Source organism: Paramisgurnus dabryanus, chromosome 13 (assembly GCF_030506205.2).
Source record: "Paramisgurnus dabryanus chromosome 13, PD_genome_1.1, whole genome shotgun sequence".
NCBI lineage: Eukaryota > Metazoa > Chordata > Actinopteri > Cypriniformes > Cobitidae > Paramisgurnus > Paramisgurnus dabryanus.
Window position 1 is genome coordinate 27,413,581 of NC_133349.1, and position 26,016 is coordinate 27,439,596.

Genomic DNA, 26,016 nt, shown 5'->3' on the forward strand with positions numbered 1-26,016 from the left:
TAATCATGATTTTCTTAAATTCTTTTGAACATTTAAATGTTTTTTAGGGATGCACCAAAATTTTAGCCTTGGCAAATAAAAGATTTTTTTTCAATATTTGCAGATTGTTTAAAAACAGCCTATGTGTACTGAAATTTTGTATCGGTGCATCCCTAGTTTTTTCCATAGTATGATCCTTGCAGTACAAGAGCAAAACATCAGTTGTGATGAAAGTATGGGAGTTGTTTAGTTTTTCTTTTTGGGTTTAAAATGGTTGGAATCACTTGAACATTTTTGGGCCTCCAAAGTCACTCTGTGGTAAATATTTGAGGTTTGTGTTCAGTTTCTGCAAATGTTGATAGCACCATCCCTTCCTGTAATAGCAATAATAGTATGGGTCTCATTCGTATTTGTTATTTTCCCATTTTTTTCCGGATGACACAGTATTTGCTGTATCTCAATGCTTTTATCTGTGTCTTACAGATGACGCCCAAGTCTAAGAGGAAGAGCATTCACAGTCGAATGCTAAGGCCGGTCTCCAGAGCGTTTGGTGAGTTTTTAATACTTGAGGAAATGCATTGAAGGGAATGCCAAGATATGGAAGTCTGCCATACAGATCCTTTGTCATTCATCAAACATGTTTTTTGTGACTTTAAATAACAAGTGGGCTGTGCCTGTTGACATTAGGCTTTTTCTTCTGCTTATCAGAAATGGAATTTGATTTAGACAAAGCTCTTGAAGATGTCCCTATACACATAGAAGATCCCTCCCCACCTCCTAAACTGGATAAAAGGCCGTCAACAGCCATGGGAGAACTTCCGTCTGAGGAATGTAAAAAATTACAACACTACACCAAACTGAGACCCAAGAGGAATAAAAAGACCCATTCCGGTAAAACTCCAGTAAGTCTCATTGCACTTTATTTTTAATGTCATTTTCAGATTTTCTTGAATGTCTTTTATGTTTTGTGAGTTATATGAGAAACCATTACTATACAAATGTAACTTTCTCTCTAATGGTCTTGTGGCAAAGGCTGTCTCGCAGACTTGACATTTATTGGAATTATCTTAATGATCATAGCCCAAATTCACCCGGCCCTTCATAAGAAATGCATTTCAGCCTGACAAATATCTTTAAGCTTTGGTTGTTATGCTTTATTTTGGAAGGTTCTTGCGTAACGTTACTTGAGGTAATGTGGTTATGCAAGTCCAGTGATTGGGCTGTGTAGACTCAGGAAAACACGAGGTGACTGGTTTCCTGGAATCTAAACTATTGTTGTTATATAGCTATAAAACGTTAAACACAGATTCACTTATCACACTTTTTCACCATTGGGCAGAACTCTTCTAAGAATGGTAAAGAAAGGTTACAGTTATGTTTCCACTTGTGCCTGGTTCGGCAAGGCACGATTACAAACCGTTCTCAGCCCGGAATTCTTGGAATTGTGTTGATTGAATGCGTGCAGTGATGTCACCACTCAGGATGGTAACTCGTCTGTTGCCGTTCTAAGGGTGTTTTCAGACCTGTAGATCAATTGTTCCCAAACTGGGGGTTAAGTCCCTACAATGTTGCAATTTCATTTTGGTTCGGTTCGCAATAGGCAATATTTTCAAACAGAGCAGACTTTGTACATAAAAGTCATGTGGAGGTAAACTCTCCTTTAATTGGTCAGAGTGCATCTGTTTATTTTCCGGGATTCCGCTCAAAGCTGTCATCCAAAGCAGATTTGCGGCATAATTGTGTGGCTTTTTTGTAACACCAGTTATAATACTTCCTTATTTTGAGCAAGAATCAAAATTTAGGTGGGACAACATTCTTACATTGACCTATTTCAGAAAAGAGCATTTTATTAAGAACAGGTGCGCTTTGCATTTGAATGGCGTTGACGTGCTCACCAGGGGTCTCATTTATAAAGAGTGCGTCTCATTTGTCTTTTATAAATCATATAAATGTTCGTTGGTCCATTGGGTCGGATTGCTTTCACACTTTTGGCGAACTGATCCAGATCCACTTCATTCAGGCGGTCTCGGAGCGATTGTTTTGGTGCGGACCCGAGGGTGATTGCAGTGTTCACATTTGACTAAACTAACCAAAACAACGGAGAAAACGCATCAGGAAAACAGAGGAAAACACCCTAAAATTATCTCTCTATAGCACATAAAGTGTGTTATTTGAGTAAACACAGATCAGGTAAAAAGTAAAGTCCTAAAAACAAACTAAAATAAATGATAATTCATGTATTTACATTGCATACTGTCTGTAAACTCTTGCAAGTACCAACGTGCAATGACTGACATGTTTGTATTACATTAGCTATTATCGTTATTATCAGCATGAAATAAAACCATAACTGTACCAGTCTGGACGGATCGGCACGGAATGGAAAAAAACACGATGATGGAAAAGCAACTTTAACTTTGTATTGTTAATTCCATCTATTATTTTGAAACTTTTGTAAAAAAAATTAATTGTTTTTTTTTAAAGCTGCAATCTGTAACGTTTGCCGTTTTCTTTTAGAAAATTTTTAATTGTAACTAACTTTACGTAGTTATATTTACGTATTATTTCCAGTGAAATCCGATACACGAAAGCACTTAATAAATAATTTTATAGGTGTGCTGTTGTGAATCGTGGTAAGGTATGGAGACAGGTTTGAATGCTAATTCTTTACAAACAGTGCTTAACAAATTTGTCTATTTATCTCAAAGACCATCCAGCATTGTGAAGTGCTTTAATGTGGACTCTTTTCAGACGTTTTACCATGCCAGAAACGCATTATAAAATATTATATTCACATTTAATTAAGCCTTTAGAAAGTAACTGTTTAAATTCAAAGTAAAGAATAAAATCTGACATTTTGTATTTTTTTTACACATGTGACCCTGGACCGCAAAACTAGTCACAAGGGTACTTTTTTTAACTGAGAATAAATAAGCTTTCTATTTATGTATGTTTTGTTGGGATTGGACAATATTTGGCCAAGACACAAAATATGGAATCTGAGGGTGCAAAAAATCAAAATACTAAGAAAATCGCCTTTATAATTAAATCTATCTATCTATCTATCTATCTATCTATCTATCTATCTATCTATCTATCTATCTATCTATCTATCTATCTATCTATCTATATATCTATCTATCTGGCTATATATCTATATGATATTTGGCATAAAAAAAATTGCTACAAATATATCCATGCGAATTATGACTGGTTTTGTGGTCCAGGGTCACAAATGACCATAAGAGGCTAAGTTGTGATTTGTTAAGATTTTTTTTTTTCATTAATGGTCTCTTGGTTTTTAACCCTGTAGCCAATCAGCAGCGCTCCATCTCATGAAGGAGAGCAGAACGGCCTCATGGGAAGAGTAGATGAAGGGGTAGAGGAGTTTTTCTCTAAAAGAGTCACCAAAGTAAATGATCATAAGTAAGTACTGTACAGAACTAGAGCAACAAAATCCATACATGTCACCTATCCGTGACATCTAGTCATTGCTTAACTATTTAGATGTCCTTTTGTTTTGTTTTTACTCAAAAATGTACTTTGTCTCCCTTAGACGATCATCCCTAAAAGGTTCTGAGTCTCAAGACGGCGATAAGAAACGTGAATCTCGCAAGGGTGGTTTTCTTAACCTCATCAAGTCACGTTCCAGCAAAGATAAAGACAAAGAGAAGGACAAGGATAAGAACCAAAGCTCCGCTGCAGCTCAAGCCCCAACACCCTCCCCTGTCCCGAGTCAAGCGGCTCCTTTAGCTGCAGAGGAACCCTCGTCCCCTAAGGGTTCTGTCCGGAGCCCACCGCCCGACATTAAAGCAAAATCCCAGACTCCGCCCACAAACCACAGCAGCGGCTCGGAGCGATCCGAGGAGCCGAAGACGCCGGACTCTGTGGACTCTGAGTTGTCAGAGGGAAGTCCTCAGGGCAACCGCAGGTACGGCGTGCAGGTGATTGGCAGTGGACTGCTGGCAGAAATGAAGGCCAAACAGGAGAAGAGAAGCCCCTTTAGCTCTCATAAGGTAAGTCTTTGTGTGAAGTGTATATATTTTATATCCTTTGAACTCAGACTGGGGTTTTTGCTAAAGGTATAGTTTGCCCAAGTATTTGACCATGTCTGTGAAATCTTTTGATGTTTTTCCTGCATGGCAAAGCAGCACCACCATGTGGTCACTAGAAGATTATTGTCATCAGGCACCCTTGAAATAAATTAGATTATACTTTAATTAAATAAGACACTGTAAATGGCCAGCATACTTTATGCTTCACTAAGCCTTGCCAGAACATTTCCAACAGATTCACTGAATAAGCAAAATGCATAAAGAGTGAGCACTAAGCTCATTCATAATCATAATAAAAAACACTTGTTGTAAAGTCAATACTCAGCTAATAATGTCAAGGTTAAACGGCTGGGATGATATTAGCCAAACTTTTAACTGCACACCAAGCACTTACTGTATCTGACAGTGCTTAAAGTAGATTTGAACTTTGTGTGCGTGCATGTGTGAAATCATTCAAAATTCCCATTCCTGATTATGGACAATCCTTAAAGCATGATGGCTAGGGTGGTACTTATTTTTCAACTTTTAAAAGTTCATGCTCACACCCAACCAATATGTTTGAATAAAAAAATTGGGCACATTTTTTTCAATTTTAATTAATATTTAGAGGTTGCTCAAGACCTTTGAAGTTTAACACATTATGTGATACTTTGTGCTAGCATGTATAGTTGTTGAATTATAAAATATACTTATGGCAGCAATGGACTTATTTGACCATGCTCCATGCAATTAAAAGTCCTGTTTTAGTTGTGATATGTCTTTCAAAGAAGAAAGCTTCAATGTGATTGAAGCATACACTGAGACAAAAGCTGAAGCAACACGAATAACTGGAACAAAGTTACCCTCCAAGAAGCAAGTTTTATGTGTGTTGTGTGTTTTTAAATGGTACAGTTTTTGCAAAAAGATGTGATTTCAGAGATATTTAAAGGCTTTGAGCAACCTCTAGATATTATAGGGACAGTTCAAAAATTGACCCATTATAAGGACCACCCTCATTCTAAAATAAAGCAAAAGCTTTATTAAAGTCAGTACGTCTTATGAGACCCAAGTGTATCTGACAGATCAGTCTGTCTTGAATCTGATCCTATTCCGTGAACCATGATAAGCTCCTAAAAACATGCAGCTTATACAGTTACATATGGTGTTACATCTGACCTTTTCTCAGTAAAGACTAAAACGATATAAATGGCTTGAAAGACCTTTAAATAGTTATCTTATTGGTCATTTGGCTTGTTGTAATTAAATTGTAATTGTACTAATTGGCTTGTAAGTTATACTGGAGAAATTAAGCCAGTTTGTTGTTGTTTTTTATATGGTTGACCAATTTTGGTGTCAATGATCTTTTTCCAGGTATCGGAGTCATCATCTAGTTCAGACAAGATGGATGGACCCTCATCAGGTAAATTCTGATTTGATTTCGTAGATTTTAACATCATTATACTTATACATAGAGTTGTTCCGATTCCGATACCAGTATCGGAAATGCGGCCGATACCACAAAAAATTCTGGCATCGGAATCGGCGAGTACTTGAACCCATGTACCGATCCGATACCATTTTCTTAATAAACCTAGTTATGCCCGTTATAGCTAACACTAAAGCTAACGCTGCAAAGCGAAACTCATTTCTTCTTCGCTGCTCTGAATGAGAACACCAGGAAGTTACCACACGCGTGACGCAACCATTGTTTACTTAGAGCGGCGAAGGAATGAAAGCATGCAGCCGTATGTCCGCTGTTTGTAAGTATTTCAGACTAATAAAACATTGACATGTCTCAACGGAATCCGCGCCCGCAGATTTCCACGGAGAACTCCGCAGATTTAATGCCCGTGATTGACAAGCACACATACCCCGCGCTTGAGATTTGAGATGTCATTGACAACAAGCACACATACCCTCATTCGTTTGTGAGCAGCATTGACAAGTACATGAACCCTGCGCGTGCTGTTTGCTGTGATTGTTTTAATGGTAAGAGTATGAACCGTTTGATATATGAGATGAAATAAAACTTACCACTGAGTTTAACCGCAGATCTTACTTGTCTCTGTCATCTATGTGACGCAAAAGTCAGCACACATCATCTTTTTAAATCAGTTTACAAGACTGCTCTTGTTAGTTTACATTGCGTTGTAAAAATGATGAAATTATCTTCATACGTGCTTAATTCATAATAAGAACGTAGTAACACAAGCTTTTATTTTGCTATAATATATATTAACAATAATATATGTCATTTTAGGCTACAAACTATAATTCTATCTTGACAAGCACATTATCTGGTTCATGTTGGTCCAGTTTAATTCAGACTCCTCATTGGTTTGGTGTATTCATTTTAATTGTAAGCCTTTAAAAAGTAATTATTTTAGATGCAATTTTGTACTATTTAATAGCTTAAATTCTTTAATTGCTTAAATTCTTTAATTTAAAACCATCCCGAAGAATTCCACAGATTTTTCCAATAATTCTAAAACTAAAACAGCCTTTCAGTTTACAGTGTTAGATTTGTGGCTGATTTACTCATAAGAAAAATAAATATTACTGTTAAATGTCTTTCAGATAATAAAAATACTAGTTCACTGTATGTATTTGTTAATGTTTTATACAGGAATAAGTCTGAAGCACACCATAAAACAGTTATATCCATTCATACAGGGCTAGTAGTATGTACAGCTGTATATTATACAGAGACACACCCAGGTATCGGATCGGTACTCGGTATCGGCCGATACCCTGAGCCCAGGTATCGGAATCGGTATCGGGAAGAGAAAAATGGTATCGGAACATCTCTACTTATACAAAAGGAGAAACATGTATGATTTTTTTTATTTTGATGAAAATAAAAGAAGATTTTTTTAATAAATGATGGTAAGCACACAGCTGATTATAACCATTGACTTTCATAGAAGGAAAAACAAATATGATGAATTTTAATGGGCACCATCAACTGTGTGCTTAACATTATTTATAAAAAAAATCTTTGTTTTCATCAAAATAAAAAATCATACAATTTTTCCTTTCGTATACGTATAATGATGTTAAAATCTACAAAAACGATTAAAACACCTTATTTACATGCCAGGCCAGTAGTTGTCGCAGTCACATGATGTCTGAACATATAATACATATGCGTGATGTCAACATTTTCACCTATTCACGTTATTATACAGTAGTTTACAAAATCAGTGTCCTTTCAAATGCAATTAGGTGCACTCTGAAACACATTTTCAAAAGTTTGTATTTTTAGGCCCCCAAAATGGCATTGCCATGTAAATTAACAGCCTCATGTAAAACATTGTTTTTTACTTTATTGTTACTTTGTTACAATTGTGACCCTGGACCACAAATCCAGTCAAAAGTCTCACGAGTATACTTGTAGCAATACCCAACAATACACTGCATGGGTCAAAATTATACAAATTATAGATTTTTTTTGCCCCCACAGATTTTCAAATAGTTAGGCCAAATATTGTCATATCCTAACAAACCATACATCAATGGAAAGCTTATTTATTCAGCTTTTAGATTATTTATTAACTCAATTAAAAAATATTGGACATTATGGTTTGGTTGTCCAGGGTCACAATTTTCTGGAAGTTATTAGTACTGTACAATGATGGTTGTAGTTAAGTTATTTTTTTTGTGTGCTGGTTGATGTTTTATGCTGTTATGTTAGAGATAATGTATAGACAGCTGGTTATGTTATCGCAGTGCAGTACAGCATGATCAGGAAGCTTATTTTGCATTAACAACCCGGTTGCCTATACATTATCCTGCTTATTATACGGCTATTTACCTCATAAGTAAGGTAAGGAGCATTAAATATTAATTTGAAATATTTTATTAGCACATTTTTAACAAATGCATACCTTCCCATTTACTTTCGGTTTTAGGAATAGATGAGACGTTCAAATGTCAAAAACATGCTATTTAGTTTAATCATTTGTAAATATAATATCATTTATGTTACTAAAAGACATTTGTGTAAAATTAAACTGCACCTGTCAGTGTGATTTGCAGCATCCGGGTTACCGTGTGTTATTAGTTTTGAGCAGTAGTTATCTTGGAATTTAAAAAAAACTGCAAATCTTGTGACTGGCCAATCAGAATCAAGCATTCCAACGACCCGTGTATAAATTAAGGTAAAATATCTTTTACAATACAAAACACAGTGACAATCTCTCATTTTTTTTCTCTTACTCCGTGGCTGTATCAGTAAAAGGACAGGCTCCCGAGACCCGTTCTTCAGGAATAACAAAGACTGAGTCGAGCTCTGCAGATAAAGTCTCTCGGGATGGCAAGCCTGAAACAGCACCGAGACCCAGGACTTCATCATCCACCCTGACCCCCACAAGCCCCAAACCCCCATCGCAAGGCACCAAACCAGCCCTAGCTGCACGGCCTGCAATCCCTCAAAAACCACGAACCAGCAGTGTCAGAAGCATAGGTAGGAAACCAGATTTTGGGACCTAACCCATTTTAATGAAGACTTCTACAACCAAATGTAATTCTTTCCCTCAGATGAGAGCTCTGATTCTCCTGCTAAGGGCGCAGGATTGAGAAAGGGACTCTCGGAGAAAGAAGGACCCAGCAGTCCATCACAAACCAGCAAAAACTCTGCTCAGGAAGGTACAGATTTTATATCTTACATGCAAGTCAGCTTAAACTTACACAAGGGTGAACTTATTAAAGCAGCGGTATCATTGTACATTTACTATTACAGTTCAGTGTAGTTGTGTTCATTCATATTCTTGCATATAACATGGGAGCTTCAGCATATGCATAGTATTCAGCAAACTTCAAACTATTCAAAATCTAGCGAATTGTGCTGTTTGCTTGAGTAAATGTTTGTCATATCTGTCGTCATTCTCATGTCTCTCTGCATTTTCATTACAAATAATCCATCAGTCATCTTTGTCTTAAAGCTGTCACTGTTTTCATTTGCACATTGTGGCCTGACCTGCAATTTTACAAAAGCTTGATTAAATCTGACAGAATCATTAATAATCTTCTCAATTCAAGTTCAATAGTCAAGATCTCACGGCAAAATTTTTTTTTTATAAGGGCATAGAGATTTGCATTTTTGTAAACACCTAAGTCTATAGTATGTCTTTATCTGGACAGTAGCACCTGAATAAGTTCACCAAGAGCTGTCTGTAAAGTTTGTATACTCACATTTATCACTAAAGACGGCCCCGGTGCTCTTTGACCCCTCGCAGACATTAGCGTGTTTGAACCAGACTCTGAGCTGGACAAAAGCATATCAGCCTGCAGAGATCGATCAGCACATCAGCATACAGACGACGGGAATCATGAGGAACACAGCACACCTCTCTCCAGGCCCGGTCAGACCTCTCACCTGCCATCACACTGCCATCTTTAGTTTTCACATATATTTAAAATGTAAGATTCATTTTTGTATCTAAATGACACCTTTCTAACAATTTGCAGTTACATAAAAGCAGCAGATATGTTCTGAAATTGTTCAATCTGTCTGACCCTAAAAATGGTTGGTGTCGTTTAGATATAAAAAGTCTCCAATTTTTCGTATCAAGTGTCTCATTTTTTTTTTAAGAAATAGTTCATCCAAAACTGTAAATTGGTCACACAGAATGATGCAGTAGAGAAATATTTACAAACACAAATCATTTAAGAGGGTAGTGGTGAAGGGGAAGATTTTTTACGGATTTCAATTAATTTAAATTGTTTACACGACAACGAGAACGTTTTTATTCCGTGTGGCTGTTCATTTATGTGACAATGGCGTTTTAGGAAACTTTTTTTTGTGTCCATTTAAGATATAGTATTTGTCTTATATTTATGTTTAAGTATTATTATGTTTGAATATTGTTATAAATTATTTATGTTTTGTCGTAATTTATGTTGTTTTTATAAAAGTCAGACGGTAATTGTAATCGTCATATATAGGGTGTGGCATGGATGAAAAATATATATGCCGGGGTAATGAAGTGGGTCAGACATAGTCTTTTAGGATTGTTGCTTGCCACACTGTGCGATCAAGATCGTAGTTAAGTCCATGTCACACTATACGATATCAGTTTCCATCAATGTCAGACTGTACGAGTTTAAAGACTTAAAAAATCGGACGCACGCAAACAAACGCATTCGCAGTTTTACGTCATCGATCGTCGACGGCTGGGAAAAAACACGCTGAAGCGAAGGCTTGCAAACCGAAACCACATCTACCGGTGACGAGTACCTGGCATTTGTATTTCCAGCCCGATTTCTCTCCATGCTGCTTCATTTTTATCCTATCATGGTACAGTTGCGATGACACGTTGTACAAACACTCTTTATTGTTTCCATAACTCCACAAGTTTCTCCTCCTGCTGTACAGTCTACCTGTTGTTGATTTGTTGTTTGTCGTCTGTCGGAGGGAGATGTCACAAAGCAGGTTTGTGTCTCAAAATTTCTGACACTGCCAGAATTTTGAACGGGATAATTTTTATCGCAACGGTCATAAATCGGCTGTCTGTGAACATGTCAAGCTAACGATCAAAGACGGCAGATTTTAGCCTGGGATTCCAGAAATCTTTTAGGATTTCAAAATTTGTCCCAGATAGCTAAATCCTGGCTTAAATCTCACAGTGTGCACCCGGCTTAAGATGTTTATGTCTGTCTTTGTTCAGTCGAACAAAGGAAACATTTTTATATAGTGGACTTTATTGGACCGCCCAACAGTTAAAAGTTTCAATGCAGTTTAAAATTGCAATTTCAATGCAGCTTCAAAAGGTGCAAATCATTTAAGAGTGATTTGCTCTAAATGAGTTATAAGCTCTTATCTAGCGAAATGATAAAATAAAAGATATGTACTTTTGTAACCACATCTTCTCATCTTGCACTATCCATGTGACGCGCCATCGTTACATACTTGAAACGCACACTTTTAGACCATTTTAAACAATAAACTGACACAAAGACATTCATTAGTGAGTTAGTCATAAGTGCATCAAAAGGAAGTTTGTGTGGACTGAATTGTGCAACAAAATACAACCCACTGCCATGCTTCTGCGGCCTGGAGAAAAGGCAAAACGTTATCAAGACGTCATTGTTCAGTAAATTTTGTCCTTAACTTCAGCCTAAGTTTTTTGCTATTTTCGTCTGAATCGTTTCACATTTGGTGCATCCTTACAAAAAACATTGCGGTCCTACATGGGTCCATTTTTGAAAACCCGCTCCCGCCCGTACCCGCAAAGTTCAGTACCAGATACGACCCGTCACCCGTGATAATATCAAAATTAAATCCGCACCCGTCCAGACCCGTTAATATTTGGCCCGTTACCCGACCCGTACATGCATAAATCACACGTGCTAAAATAATTCCAATTTAAGTGCTTTATTTTTTATCTCGTACCTCTCTCAACATCACAACAGCGTCATGAATGGACTAATGAAACAAGCTTAACTGGCTTTGTTTTGCGCCATTCAAGTAGCCTACCATTGGCACCAAATAAGCTATGGAACATAATAACTATACACAAATAGACCTATTAATAAAAAAAGAACAAGAAAAAAATACAACCTGCCTACACAACCCCTGCTGTGCTCCTACAAGTCTCTAAATGCTTCCTGAAAGAAGACCTTCCCAGCTTTCCGGCTATCAAACGGCAAAACTTTATGCGACTCCTATAACGCTCGCTCCAACTAGGCTACAAGAAGCATCAACAAAGGTCGCACTGTCGCAGTGGTGGTGACGTGATGGGTCAAATGTCATATTGCTGTTGCGCGTGTAACGGTAATTTAGACTGTAAGGAGTCCAAATACGACCCCATCCATCCGTTTGGCCCAACGACGGAATCCAAACGGCATGGCCGGTTTATAGCGCATTCGGTCTTTTCCGGTGCTTCCGGTTTTAACATTACGCAACTTAGTATCTGACTCCAAAGATATGAAACGTATTGTAATATGAATCAAATTGATGTAATTTTGGAATTTGGATAAACATTTGACCATTCTATTTACTCATGTTAACATTGGACTCATTCATTCGATTACCAATATCATATCAGCCCACACCGGCCGTTGTGCGGGTTCTGAACCATAAACTCAACCACACCAGAGGTCCTGACTTATATAGCCCTCGAATAATCATTACAATTACCCTCAACTTAGTTAGGGTTAAATAATTAGTCTATCCGTGTAACCAGAGGAAATGGTTGAAGCAACTGCCCCATGCTGGCGTGCCCTTAATTATCATTAGAAAATATTATGCAACCCAGCCAACTATATCCAACTTAATACAGAACTCAAAACTATAATTATAGTAGAGATACTGATCAGAGGTCCTGACTTATCATCTGATAGTCCACATATAGTAAAGTAATGGCTGAACCTCTAAGTTCATCGGTATAGACAATTAGCATGAATTTATACCCCGGTCGTAGATTTATGGTGATAAAGGATCTCGTAATACTTATAGTAGCTTAGAATAGTTAATGAAACAGAGAAGATAGAATGAATACAAATGTAACAATTTATTTACCAGGTAAGAAAACATAATTCAGAAGCCAATTTACATTCCAATTACAAATACGAAACAAACGAAAAACCATTGCATACCTGGTAAAGAGATGAAGATCTGGTTACAGATTCCTCAAAGTAAAATAAAAATACATGATGCTGTGCCAGGACAGCATCATGGGGGTGCATTTCTCGATATTGAAAGTCCCGCCTAAATCTTCTACACATCTCCTTAAATAGCCAGAGAACAAAGCATTGTGATATGACATGCTGATTGGTTCTTGTAAGCCCAGGGGTGTTGCCTAATATACATACAGTTGGTGATTGATCAACATGTCTAAGGTGGGAGTTGTCTCCCAACATTAGGTTAAATTTACTTATTTATTGTCACAGATTAACATTGAATCCTGTTGTCATATTAATAAACCCAGATGTACCACTTGCATTAAAACACTTCATATAACACCAAACAAGACCAGTTTCAGATACATGTGTTTGCAGAATGTAGCATTCCATAAGCCCTTTTCACACAGATATGCCGTAAGATACACGGGACAGGCATCCTGGAATTTTACGGGACCGCTTGATATTTTATTCATTCACACTGCCAAGTTTACACGGCATCTGATGGTCCCGGAAAGACACGTGACCTGTTGAAAGTCCCGCCCTCTCTTCTACGCAGCATCTGAAGTTTGCAAAGTATTTAATATTCCTCTCTCCAGAAACAACTCGCGTGGATTTTTGTTTATGATAAGACTACAAAGGAGCGCGTGAACGCACAGTTCTATGCTGGTGAATGATCTCAGCTTCTGAGTGGATATTTGACAAGCTCCCTGATTTCTGCTTTGATACAGTTTTCAGACATTTCTCATCGTGATTGTTTATATGCATTTAAAACCCGCATTTTGAGGAGCTGGACGATATTGTTGGGATGACATGCGGGTATTTTCGTTTAATATAGCTCAAATGAGCACGTGACGCGATATTCTTTAATGCTGCTGAATGATCTCCGTTTCAACGCAGTAAGTAACGAGCTAACTTACCTGATATCTGCTTCAGTCCAGTTTGCTGACATTTCTCGTAGTGAATGTTGTAAATCCCTGATTTTAAAGAGTTGAACCAACTTCATGTTGCCATGACACGCGTGTCCTCACTACGGCATGTGCGTCATTGTTTATGCGTCTCATATATCATTTCCTGATAACTGCTTCAATCTAGTTTGCAACATTTCTCGTGGTGAATTTTTATATGCATGTTATCTCTCGTTGTAAGGAGCTGAACCATAACTTGTGTTGTGATGATGACGCGTGCGTCCTCACTACGACACGCCCATTACTGCATTCTTGCGGCTTCTTGTTCACACAGAGGATTACCCGTGTATCTTACTAGGTCCTCTTTCCGGCAACCATCCCAGAAGATTAACGGAACGAGTTTTTGTTCACACAGACGCTTGTCTGGCAATTTTACGGGTATTTTCTGGGACCAGAGGTCTGTGTGAATGGTGTTATATACAGTTTGCTTTGAGAACATGAGGAGAGGGGGATGAGAACGTGTGGTAGGGTGTGTGACTCTTCTTTGAGAGAGGTTTCAGTCTCACAACTTGGGGTAGTGTTCTTGGGGGGTAGATGTGAACTCTTTGAGAGAGGTTTCAGATGATAATTCAACAGGAATTAGGAAGCAGTTCCCTGTGGATTCAGCCATTTGCTGCTGGCTTTTGAAATACCTTTTGTCAGGGTTTGGCACCACCTTACAAGACATACAAATATTGCACATATTTTCATTCGCGCTACTATCCACGCGCACAGAGTTAATTAACCGCCTGCATCCCTGCCTGTGAATTTCAGGAACGTGCCAATTTACCCGTTTTATGCGGGTACCCGCGGGTATGCGGCCTGTTGCAGGACTCTGTTGCGGTCTATAGGACTGAGTTTATTAATGCTTTTCCAACTAAATTTACAAAATCTTGCTGCTTTATTGGCCATGGTCACTTGTAGTAAGAAACCTACCTCATCGTCGGTCTAAAGAAAACTGCTCTGTGTTTAATTATTTGTATTTATCACTCTGTAAAATAATACGTATGTGCACAGACGTGCCGTGTTTCTTTACAAGGTAACATCGCCATCTACTGGCCTATCAGGCGTAATACAGCGGATTTGTCATCTTTGTACGTGAAATTTTTCATAAGCGTGAAGGAAAAACAGGTTTTTACTACATCGTTCTTGTGTAAACATAACCTTATTTTGTGTCAGTTTGGGGTGAACTATTATATATAAGTGTGTTGTGTCCACTGTTTGTGTTTTCCCATGTGTTCCTCTCATATCGGATTCATGGTTCCTATGACTAGCCTAGACAACAAATAAACCACCTGAAACAAACATGACCACCTATTTGAAGTGATCTATGAAAGATCTTACTTTCTTTTCAAACACGGTTGATGGTGTAATTAACTATTAGCGCAACCAATTTTCTACCTTATTGCAACTCTTTGGTATAATAAAAAAAATTCAAGCTATATTAATCATTTCTGTTCTACATATTTCCACTCCTCAGTAAGGACGTCTACAGCGACCGACACCTCCCAGAAATCCAGTCGGCTAAACTCAGAAGAGACCAGCAGTAAGAGTAAAAACCCATCGGCCAACAGCAGCAAGGACTCGAATCAGAGCGGCAAATCTGCCGAATCCGGGGAAGAGCCCGATAAAGACTTTATTTTTATATGAGAAAGACCACATAACCGTGCATCCGTACCGTCCTGCTAATACAAAATCTTGCCACCTTTCCAAACTGTAGCATCTCAAATAACCAGGAAGTGTGATTGTGTGCGGGTCACGAGTTTTAAATCTACGTGTGTGTGCATGCTTGCATGCTTATTTCTTTCTCTCCTTCAAAAAGAAAGATGGAAGTGCAATATGACGTGTCTTGCTTTAGGAAGAGACTTTGTTGCATTATAATACATCGAGTAATAAGTTAGCATCAGGGCTCAAGCACTGTTAGACTATGCGTGCATATGTGCGTGCGCTTTCACTGTGTTAAAATACCCTTTACTCTCTCTCTCTCTTAGTGCAGCAAGTGAATCTCTGATATGAATCTTTGATTCAGTTCTGGCTGTTAAACCCGTATGCCTTAGTCAAACTGTACTGTAACAAGTAAAGCAGGACACTGAGCGCATTTCATTTTGTTGGGTTTGAAAATAAAACTGTGGAGACACAACTATTACAGTATGTGTTTAAGAGCGAGTATCAGGAAATATCTGCTTCAGGTTCAGTCGACATTCCAAGATCTGTCTTATCCGAGTTTGTTCTGGTTATAAGTGATTTAAGTGCATCTGTCTCGTATTCCCTTCACTGGTCTGTCGAATTACACTGGCGTTGTTCTTTTTGTTTTTATTTCGTAACAAATCAAATTTTATTAATTGTGCAAAGCTTTTTCACTTTGTGTCACACGTCTGATGTGCATGTTTGGGTGTGAATGTATTGTGTGTGTGCGAGTGTGCATGTGTACGGTGGTACGATATGCTTTTCTATGTGCGTGTGTGTGTGTGTGTGTGTGTGTGTGTATGTATATGCAAATTATACTCAATATGTTAGTTTCAAGGACAGAAAGCCTTGACTAAAATAAACTGCACTGTTAATAATGATTTTTCAATGAAATCTGTTTAGTCTAGGACTAAACCTAATCTGTGTTGAAAAAAAGCAGATTACATAAAGTATTTGATTTTGAAATGTTAACATTTAATATATATATATTTGTGTGTGTGCGGTATATATGTATGACAGTGTACACAGACTACACGGTCTAGGTACTAATCACACTGCTGAAATAGTGGAAGTTGTCATTTTAATATTATTATGACTGACGATCAGTGCCGCTTTTTTAATCAACACATCTGGCTCTTCCTCGTATATTCGAATGTAAATTTTGTTGATACGATGCTTGGCGATTTCTAATCATTTTGTTAATGCACAATGCTGGGCACTATGGATTAGTATTTTCTTTATGGGAAATTAAATGTAAGTAATCAGTGTTGATATGTTATTAAATCCTGTTTTTCTTTAAAGGTGTGTCGTCTTCTGGGCAGTAGTCTTTTAGACTCTTTCTTTGTTCGTCATGCAGTATTTTGATTGGCTGGTTTTTTGGGGGGTTCAACTCTTTAATGTTTTCCACTTACGTGCTTTATGGGTTGTGGACATCTTATTATGTGTCTATTTATGTCAGTTCAATTAAAACTGATTTTACAAATTTAGCATGACTCGTTGGGTTTTATTAATTTTTTTAGCATATTGTGATCACTTATCAAACAGATATTTAAATTATATTGGTTCTTGTTTTATGATTTTAATTGGCCTGTTTTTAAATCTATGCAGATCTATCTCATTGGCAGACATTTTAAAGATATAAAATAAATCTTTGGTGTCCCCAGAGTACGTATTTGAAGTTCTAGCTAGCTCAAAAAACAATATAGATAATTTATTATAGCATGTTAAAATTTACACTTTATAGGTGGGAGCCAAAATTTGCTGTTTTGGGTGTGTCCTTTAAAATGCAAATGAGCTGATATCTGCACTAAATGGCAGTGCTGTGGTTGGATAGTGCAGATTAAGGGGCAGTATTTTCCCCTTCTGACATCACAAGGGGAGCCAAATTTTATTGACCTATTTTTACATGCTTGCAGAGAAATGTTTACCAAAACTAAGTTACTGGGTTGATCTTTTTGACATTTTCTAGGTTGATAGAAGCACAAGGGACCCAATTATAGCACTTAAACATGGAAAAAGTTTAATAGATTTTCATGATATCTCCCCTTTAAAGTTAATAAATATATTCTGTTTCTCAGAGTATCCACCAGGTGGCGCATGGAACAACACACTGCAACACCAAAAGTTGCAATTATTTGTGTTCAACTATTGTTTATATGCTCATGGATTATTATGTCACATCCCTTGCAAAAATTAACCAACAGTTTTCTGCAAATTGGTGCAAATAAAATATTTTTTATTAGGAATTTGGCAGAAATGTTGTCGATGACAGAATGAAACAAAAATGATAGTCTTACTTAAACGCATACCTCTATATTGTTAACTTAGAAAAACTGAAAATAATCTTGAAGTGGTCTCCTAATTTTTCTAGAGCTGTATGTTTGGGAACATTAGGTGGCAAATTTTCACAATGTTTGTTGTCATTTCATTTACTTTATTTATAAAGGTACCATGTACAATTTTTAACATAAATGTTTTAATTCCATGCATAATAAGAGACCCAGCACTGATCCTTGGGGTACACCCATTGTATAATGTAAGTTACAGGATTTAAACCCTTTAATTTTTACACATTGTTCTCTATTTGATAAAGATGAGGATATCCACGATAGAGCATCAGATGAAAACTGTAAGTTAAACTATTTAGAAACAAAAACTTTATGATTGACTGTATCAAAGGTTTTACAGAGATCTAAAAATATAGCACCAACTAATCCTCGTTTGTCAACTTTAGACTTTATTTAGGTAATATTTTAATTATTAATCAAACAATAATAAACCACATAGTGATTTGAACATTACCTATGAACCATGATAATAAAATAAATGGCGTTTTTTATAAATAAAATGGGGGAAAGTTAATAAGTACCATATTATGCTATGTGGTGCTATGGTCATGCTTTAGCACCACTTGAGGTTCTACGGAGGTGCTATATAGCATTAAAAATGGTTCCACTATGATTACAAGCTTTTAATACTATTTATTAACAATTTTTTAGAGTGTAATTCAATGTTTTATCAGATAAAATATGTTCAGTAAGGGGTTATTTAACCTGCATAAACTTCCATGGTAAAAGCAGCAAGAAGTTGCTCACTGCATTAAAGCACTGAGAGGAGAAATCAGATATTAGGAACTTTTATAATAGTTTTTCTTCCTTCAATGAAAAGGGGTTTCTTGGGATTTCCAAGGCTGCCACATGGAAGTATGTGACATTACCACACACCTGATGGCACTGTGTGTGATATTTGTGTGCATGGTAAGTAACTTTTACAATAGTTTGTATACTTGCATTGTAGTTGTAAATACATGGATCTTGTAAATTAGTCATTTTTAAATCTTCATTATATTAATAAGGACATATATATGTTTTATTTTATATAAGACTATGCATGTGATGAAGAATATAATGTGACATTGTTTTTTACCAGAAACTTCTGGGTAACCTGTGCTTGCCTTGATTTGTGGAGAACAACATCCACACACAGACGGGACGTCATGAGCAGGCCAAGTTTGGAGAGTTTATTTGTCCTGAATGTCAATTTGAATCCTCTGTTGTTGTACACACATCATATACACACATGTAAATAAAACCTTCAAAACAAAATCATTTGATGTCTTTATTGTACTATTTTAAACATTATAAGTTTATTTCTTTACAGACATAACTGTGCAAATTATTATATGGTACATTACTTTAGCTACTTAATTTGCTACTTTATTTCACTTTGAACCCCAGCAACATTATGCCACCACATTTACACAAGTTATCAAACAAAAAATTGTAAAAGACCTTCAGTATAACAAGAAATAGCCTGTACATAATGGCTGTAGGTTCATTTAGTTGGAGCTTTTAGTAATGGCAAATCAATGGGTGTAATACAAAATAATTAAACTCAAGACAAAATCTACATTTTGTTTTACGTAAACAGTTATGAAAGAGTTTTACGCTGTCGCTTTTTTATAATCCTATGATAGAGCACTAATCATTTCAGTGGAGCTTTAACGTAAAACAGCAGACTCATGAATATTCATGAATGTTCCGCCTAGGGTCACCAAATATCTCAGGCAGCACCCCATTTTTTTGTAAAACATAATGTCAAGTCCTCTGTGCACTTGTGATGAGCTTCAGTATTCATGTGTCATTTCTTTGTTATGAATGTGACACTTCTGACATGATGAGTATTTAAGTAACTAAAAAGTACTGACATCTGAGATAACGGTAGGTTAAAAACATTTGGTTCATTAGTTCATTTTTCATGGGGTAAGGGTGACATTTGAAAATTGCTCATAGCAATTTTCCTGTTATGAGACCGCCAAAGCAAATAAAATAAAATATTTATTCTATGCAGTATTATTGTATTCACAGGACCAAACACAAAAGGTAACATTTCATTAACAATTCTAACAAAACTGACTAATTTCGCTAGCTTTTAGGAGTGGAAATGGAAGTGTCATGTGCTTGTATTTGCCAGTTTTCTTTAGTGTTCCTTGTAGTCCTACAGAACACAGACAGACCCTTCTCTATAAAGTGCTGCAGCGATGACGTATTTTTGTAGGCCAGCCTGGAAGTTCACACTGGTTGCCTCTACATAAAGTCCATGGGATTTTTCTATTGGCTTTTGGATTATCACAAAAAACCTCTGTAATCATTAAAGGATATGATTCAGGTTTTATGCATCAAGATCTTCACAAATCAACACAACTTTTATGCATCTTGTTAAAATGTTCCCTGATAACCAAATGGATGACTAACTCGGTGGATGAATCTCCTTTTGGAATTGTGTCCATTTTCACGTGCATGACAACTAAGTTGACAAAGAAAAGTTTATGATCAGCTTCAAAAATGCTGGGTGATTTTAACAACAAACAAGTAACAAACAGACATTTCAAATATGTCAATTTGTGATATGTTTGATAAACTGTAATTGAAAAAGGTATATATGATGAGTTGTATTGTATGTATATGTTCTGATTAATTGATTAGGAACTTATTAAATCCTAAATAAAGGGGGTGGATTTTATAAAATGACATTATTCTAATTTTTTCATCGTTAATTATATTTTTATGTACAATTAACCAGTGTTGGGGAAAGTTACTTTTAAAAGTAATGCATTACAATATTAAGTTACTCCCAAAAAAGTAACTAATTGTGTTACTTAGTTACTGTACTTTTCATGGAAAGCAATGCTTACTTTACTTTTTAGTTACTTTTCTTGGTTGAGGCTTGATCTCTTTCAGGCCTTCCAGGTGTTTTTATCACTGAAAAACTCTGCATTCGGAAATTGCATATTTCATGACAAAAATGTCGAGCTTTGGCCTGTCATCTCAGTTTCTGACACAAACTGTTCCCGCACAGGCATGTAAGCATAGAGTGCATAATGTGACTACGTTTAGTTTAATTTAGTACATATTTTTTCATTGAATTAAGTAAACTACAAAAAAGTAACTTGCATTACTTTTTAGAAAAAGTAACTCAAATATTAATGTGTACATTTATAAAGTAATGCGTTACTTTACTCGTTACTTCAGAAAAGTAATATTATTACGTAATGCACGTTACTTGTAATGCGTTACCCCCAACACTGCAATTAACTCAATTGTTGTTTGTTGACTCTACTAAGGTTTGTTTTGTTGTAAACTTCTTTTGTAAAATGAACTAAATTATTGTTTGTTGACATTATTTAAACAAATTGTGTGGAACCTGTTGACATAATATTTTTTATTAAACCCAACATTTTTCATTTTTGGGGGGATATGTCATCTTGTTGATTACATGGGCTTATATATGTCAGTTTTTTTAACTAAGTATGGCAATATAGATTTGCTAAATAAAGTAACACTTAATAAAAGTGATAAGGTGTATAAAGAAAAAATAAGGGTAAAAAGATAAAGAGTGAATTTACCAGCAATCTTTAGGTCTTGACACTTTGAGCATACACTGTATGTTTTCATGCCAACTGGTTTCCTTCAGCTCCACAATCAAATCCATGGACGCCCACTTTTGTGTACTGTGCGCTCGATGATGCCACTTGTAAAAATGAGCTCCCATCACACACCTCATGCATTTTGTATCACCTGTGGTCGCAATTAAAAATACTTCCAGTTTCATTTGTAAACAAAAAGCATAGGCAACACAACAATTAATTATGCGTATACCTTCTGAACATGCTTGCCAGTAATAGCTATAACATTCACAGACGTGTATTTCTTGGTTCTCCACAGGAGATGCAGCAGTACAGCAGTGGCGGCGTTTCACGAAAACCTAGGGTATGGCAAAAATTCTTCTTACAAGAAGGCCATTCAAATAACTAATCTATGAAACCACATTACGTTATATGTCTACATACTCCACCAACCTGTACAAAATCGTACGATTGCACGGATGTGCACTTACTGACAACAATACGGAGGCAATACAAATAAAAACAAAAATAGAAATCATGGTTGTTTAAAATGCTTTTCAAATGTTGTAATTCTTAACTAAGTGCAACTCCAGCAACAGATAAACTAAAACAAGATAATATACCCTTCACAAACGTTTAATGACAACCGCCAATAAACACTTCACAATAAAGACTTATAAATGATGTGATAGAGCACGCGTATTTAACCAAATAAGACTAAAACACTAAATAAAACTCTTAGTAAAACGGGGCTAAATGCAAAAACAAGTCTTACCTTTTGTCGTCGTGCAGTTTTTATTCCACAAGTGGCCATATTCAAAAATGCGCGCAAATAATTAATACAATTCACTTCGACTGCGCTAATTTTCCAGTGGAAGAGAACCTGTTTATTTATCCACAGATAACAAATCATATTACTTCCGGAATAATGTATGCAGCATAGCGCGAGTGTGGGGGAGAACCGAGTCTGTTTGAATGTTAAAAAAAAAAAAAAAAAGATTTTACTTACGAAAATAAAGATTATAACAACAGCGTTCATCATGAGACCTCCTGCAGGGACTTCAAGCTGCGCTGCAAGAACGACAGGCTGATGACGTCAAAGTACCGCAAGGGTGAGGCGAGAAATCATCGGAAGAGTTTGCTTTCAAACCGCTCTCGCGGCACGTTGATGTCATCCGCATGTCGGTTCCTGTATTATAGCAGCAAGTCGAGCACACGTGTAAATTATCCATATTAGTGATGTACCAATGTTCAGATATGTTCTACTGAAAATATTTAAAATGATCTTTAATGAGCATCATTATAGGCTGTTGATTTCTGGTGTTTTGTCTGAATGCTAGGGTATGGCAGTTGCCATACGCAAACGCCGCCCCTGCAGTACAGTGCGTAAAGGTCCGCACACACGACTCTCTCGCCTTCCTGTGGGTCCTGTAGTTTGCTTTAGCGCGTGATACAAGCAACGTCAACTCTAGAGCCAACTGACATTTTACTGGCATATATCTATACGTACATAAATAACTACCGTAATACATAAGTAACAAGAAGGTTGCTATAGGACACTTAACTCCGGTCCTGGAGCCTTTGCATAGTTTGTAGTGAGACAGACATACAAAATGTGCAGTGGGTCCCCGAGACCAGAGTTTAGAACCAGTGCAGTGCTGCTGACTAATAATCAGAAATATAAATTGTTCTGCTGTTGATAGACTCAGCCAACTTCTTTTTTACATATAATTTATCCAGCCTTTGAAAAAATTCTCACACGAGGGACACTTGTTGCTTGCTGACATGCAATTTTTTGTAAGTAGCCTAACTGTTACATACAAATGAGGAAAAATTACTTATTTTCAGTAAAGTTTGATCTGGGCAAAAACGCATCTTTGAGGTATTTTTTTCCTACCCTGTCAGTCTAAAGCCGAAAGTATACTCGGGACGTCCGCGTATGCGCGCCGTCCGCATGACGTAATTTTCGTCATCAGGAGGGTGCGCGGACGGCCGCGCGGACCGTCCGCGTGCAGCTCAAAATTTGAGGCCGCGCGGACAGTGCGCGTACAGTCCGCGTACGACAGCGCATGCGCGTGAAAATATTTAGACAGGACACTCCACTACAAAAAATTATACAAAGGAAATAGACAGCATTTGCACACACACTATCGTTTTTCTTCTTTAACTTTTACTTCTTCCAAGAACAGAAAGCTCTGGAGCATGTTTGTTTGATTCCTGTTCTTTGTTGTCTTGTTGTTTGTTCTAAACTGTGTTTGCAATGGTGGATCAGTTACTTTTCTTCACCTTTCCTAATGTTTTAATGTACTGTAAATGTCTCCAAATCAGTGCTGCCCTGACAGCCTGTTAGACTAATAATTTGAATAAGAAATCATTTGTATTGCGTATAGTGTCGAACGCGGCCATCCGCGTGTAGCCGCGGGGACTATACTCGGAAAGCTGCGCGGACGCGTGCGCGCGCGAGCCGGACGCGGAAAAAAGTATACCAGGACTCGCTATCGACTAATGCTGCGTTTTCCATGCGTCCGCGCAGCTTTCCGGGTATAGTCCTCGCGGCTACACGCGGATGGCCGCGTTCGACACTATACGTAATACAAATGATTTCTAATTCAATTTATTAGTCTAACAGGCTGTCAGGGCAGCACTGATTTGGGGACATTTACAGTACATTAAAACATTAGGTTAGGAGAAGAAAAGTAACTGATCAACCATTGCAAACACAGTTTAGAACAAATAACAAGACAACAAAGAACAGGAATCAAACAAACATGCTCCAGAGCTTTCTGTTCTTGGAAGAAGTAAAAGTTAAAGAAGAAAAACCATAGTGTGTGTGCAAATGCTGTCTATTTCCTTTGTATAATTGTTTATAGTGGAGTGCACTGTCTAAATATTTTCACGCGCATGCGCTGTTGTACGCGGACTGTACGCGGACTGTCCGCGCGGTCTCAAATTTTGGGCTGCACGCGGACGGTCCGCGCGGCCGGCCGCGGACCCTCTTGATGACGAAAATGACGTCATGCGGACGGCGCGCATACGCGGACGTCCCTAGTATACTTTCGGCTTAATGGGCCGGGTATACTTTTTTTCCGCGTCCGGCTCGCGCGCGCACGCGTCCGCGCAGCTTTCCGGGTATAGTCCCCGCGGCTACACGCGGTAGGCCGCGTTCGACACTATACGCAATACTAATGATTTCTTATTCAAATTATTAGTCTAACAGGCTGTCAGTGCAGCACTGATTTAGTGACATTTAGAGTACATTAAAACATTAGGATAGGTGAAGAAAAGTAACTGATCCACCATTGCAAACACAGTTTAGAACAAACAACAAGACAACAAAGAACAGGAATCAAACAAACATGCTCCACAGCTTTCTGTTCTTGGAAGAAGTAAAAGTTAAAGAAGAAAAACGATAGTGTGTGTGCAAATGCTGTCTATTTCCTTTGTATAACTGTTTATAGTGGAGTGTCCTGTCTAAATATTTTCACGCGCATGCGCTGTCGTACGCGGACTGTACGCGCACTGTCCGCGCGGTCTCAAATTTTGGGCTGCACGCGGACGGTCCGCGCGGCCGTCCGCGCACCCTCCTGATGACGAAAATGACGTCATGCGGACGGCGCGCATACGCGGACGTCCCGAGTATACTTTCGGCTTAAATCACGACTCTGAACTGGGAGTACATCGATCTAGTACGAGTTCATGGGTGGGAAGTCACGGGTTTGACTGCCGTTCCAGTGCACTTTCACAGATAGACTGTTGTAAAAACACGGGTTACAGGCTGCCTGGAACGCATACTCCCAGTTCAGATTCGTGGTTTTGAAGTCGTAATTCACGGGCTCAAAAACCTGCATGGAACGCAGCCTTTTAGCTCGCGCTATTTAATGTGCGTCATTGATAACGTTTTACACTAAAGATCATGTAATGAATTAGACTATAATAACCACAAACAATTACAATCATTGCCACAAAATAATCACAAATTTCTTTAGTAGCATATGTATTTGCTTACCATTTTGCTGTCTCGTCGTAAAAAGTTAGCAAAACTCGAAGTGCTTTTATCCCTAGCCGAAATGTCACCTTACTCCTCCACCCACACAGAGGCAGGACTCTAGAAATGACAGGTCTAGACATGATGATGCACTTTATTTACTATAAATCATGTGCTTGCTTCCATGGGCGAGGCTAGCCCCTTTTTAGGGGTGCTTCAGCACCCCTAAAAAGAAGCTCAGCACCCCTAAAACTTGGAGCAAGAAATGTATTTATTCTAAAATGTTCGTTCGTCTTTGACAAGGTTAAATAATGTCCAAAACATACTCCGTAGTTTGTGGTTTAAAATGTATATGTTAAGGTAGAAAATGAAAACCTCCCCGCTTAGCAAATGGTGTCATCCTCTTCTTTTACTTCTCTGTACCTGCATCGCTTAGCCCGAGCGCGAAACACACGCAGAGAGAGAATCAGTTAGTGTTGTGATGCAACTTTTTTGTTCAAGTCTTACAAAATGTTTACGTTATGTTTATAATGAGCGAATACATCACGAATCAATCTTTCAAGCCGTGTTTTTATCTTATACTGAATCACCATGGTACACGACGTATAATAAGTGTTTATTTTCGGATTATTTTAGTCCGGCGGGTACCCGCGCGCTGCGGAGTAGTACAGTACCTGGGTGACTCGTCCATAGACTTAAACGGAGAGAAGTAGTGCTGGTTACAATGTTCTTCCGCAAGACGCATGCAGTTTTGTGCGTCTCAGTGGGTAGTTGCATACGTGTGTCTCCGTTGTTAAAGTTTATTGTATGATTTATCGTTAATTTGAGACTTATTTTAACAATCGGGAGTAATGTAAA

The 26,016-nt window shown here is 37.6% G+C and overlaps 1 protein-coding gene and 1 long non-coding RNA gene across 3 annotated transcripts in view; one reads left to right on the top strand and one right to left on the bottom strand.

Annotated features, from left to right (window-relative positions):
* The window catches only part of LOC135728162 (F-actin-uncapping protein LRRC16A-like), a 145,587-nt gene extending 128,833 nt beyond the window's left edge, over positions 1-16,754 (top strand). Inside the window, exons 30-38 of one of the 2 annotated variants that reach the window (XM_065246287.2) lie at positions 463-529; positions 688-881; positions 3,293-3,405; positions 3,536-3,995; positions 5,385-5,433; positions 8,248-8,478; positions 8,553-8,660; positions 9,251-9,376; positions 15,063-16,754. In XM_065246287.2, the coding sequence (XP_065102359.2) occupies positions 463-529; positions 688-881; positions 3,293-3,405; positions 3,536-3,995; positions 5,385-5,433; positions 8,248-8,478; positions 8,553-8,660; positions 9,251-9,376; positions 15,063-15,232 (1,518 nt within the window). In that variant the 3' untranslated portion in view covers positions 15,233-16,754. The remainder of the gene's footprint in view (positions 1-462; positions 530-687; positions 882-3,292; positions 3,406-3,535; positions 3,996-5,384; positions 5,434-8,247; positions 8,479-8,552; positions 8,661-9,250; positions 9,377-15,062) is intronic. The other variant, XM_065246288.2, reaches the window with a different exon arrangement.
* Positions 16,755-18,872: 2,118 nt separating this feature from the next.
* Positions 18,873-25,598, bottom strand: LOC141280033 (uncharacterized). Its single transcript, XR_012334832.1, has 4 exons — positions 25,180-25,598; positions 21,427-21,532; positions 21,174-21,345; positions 18,873-20,074 (listed from the first exon to the last, which is right to left on the bottom strand). It is a non-coding gene; the product is annotated as an uncharacterized lncRNA (long non-coding RNA).
* Positions 25,599-26,016: the final 418 nt, after the last annotated feature.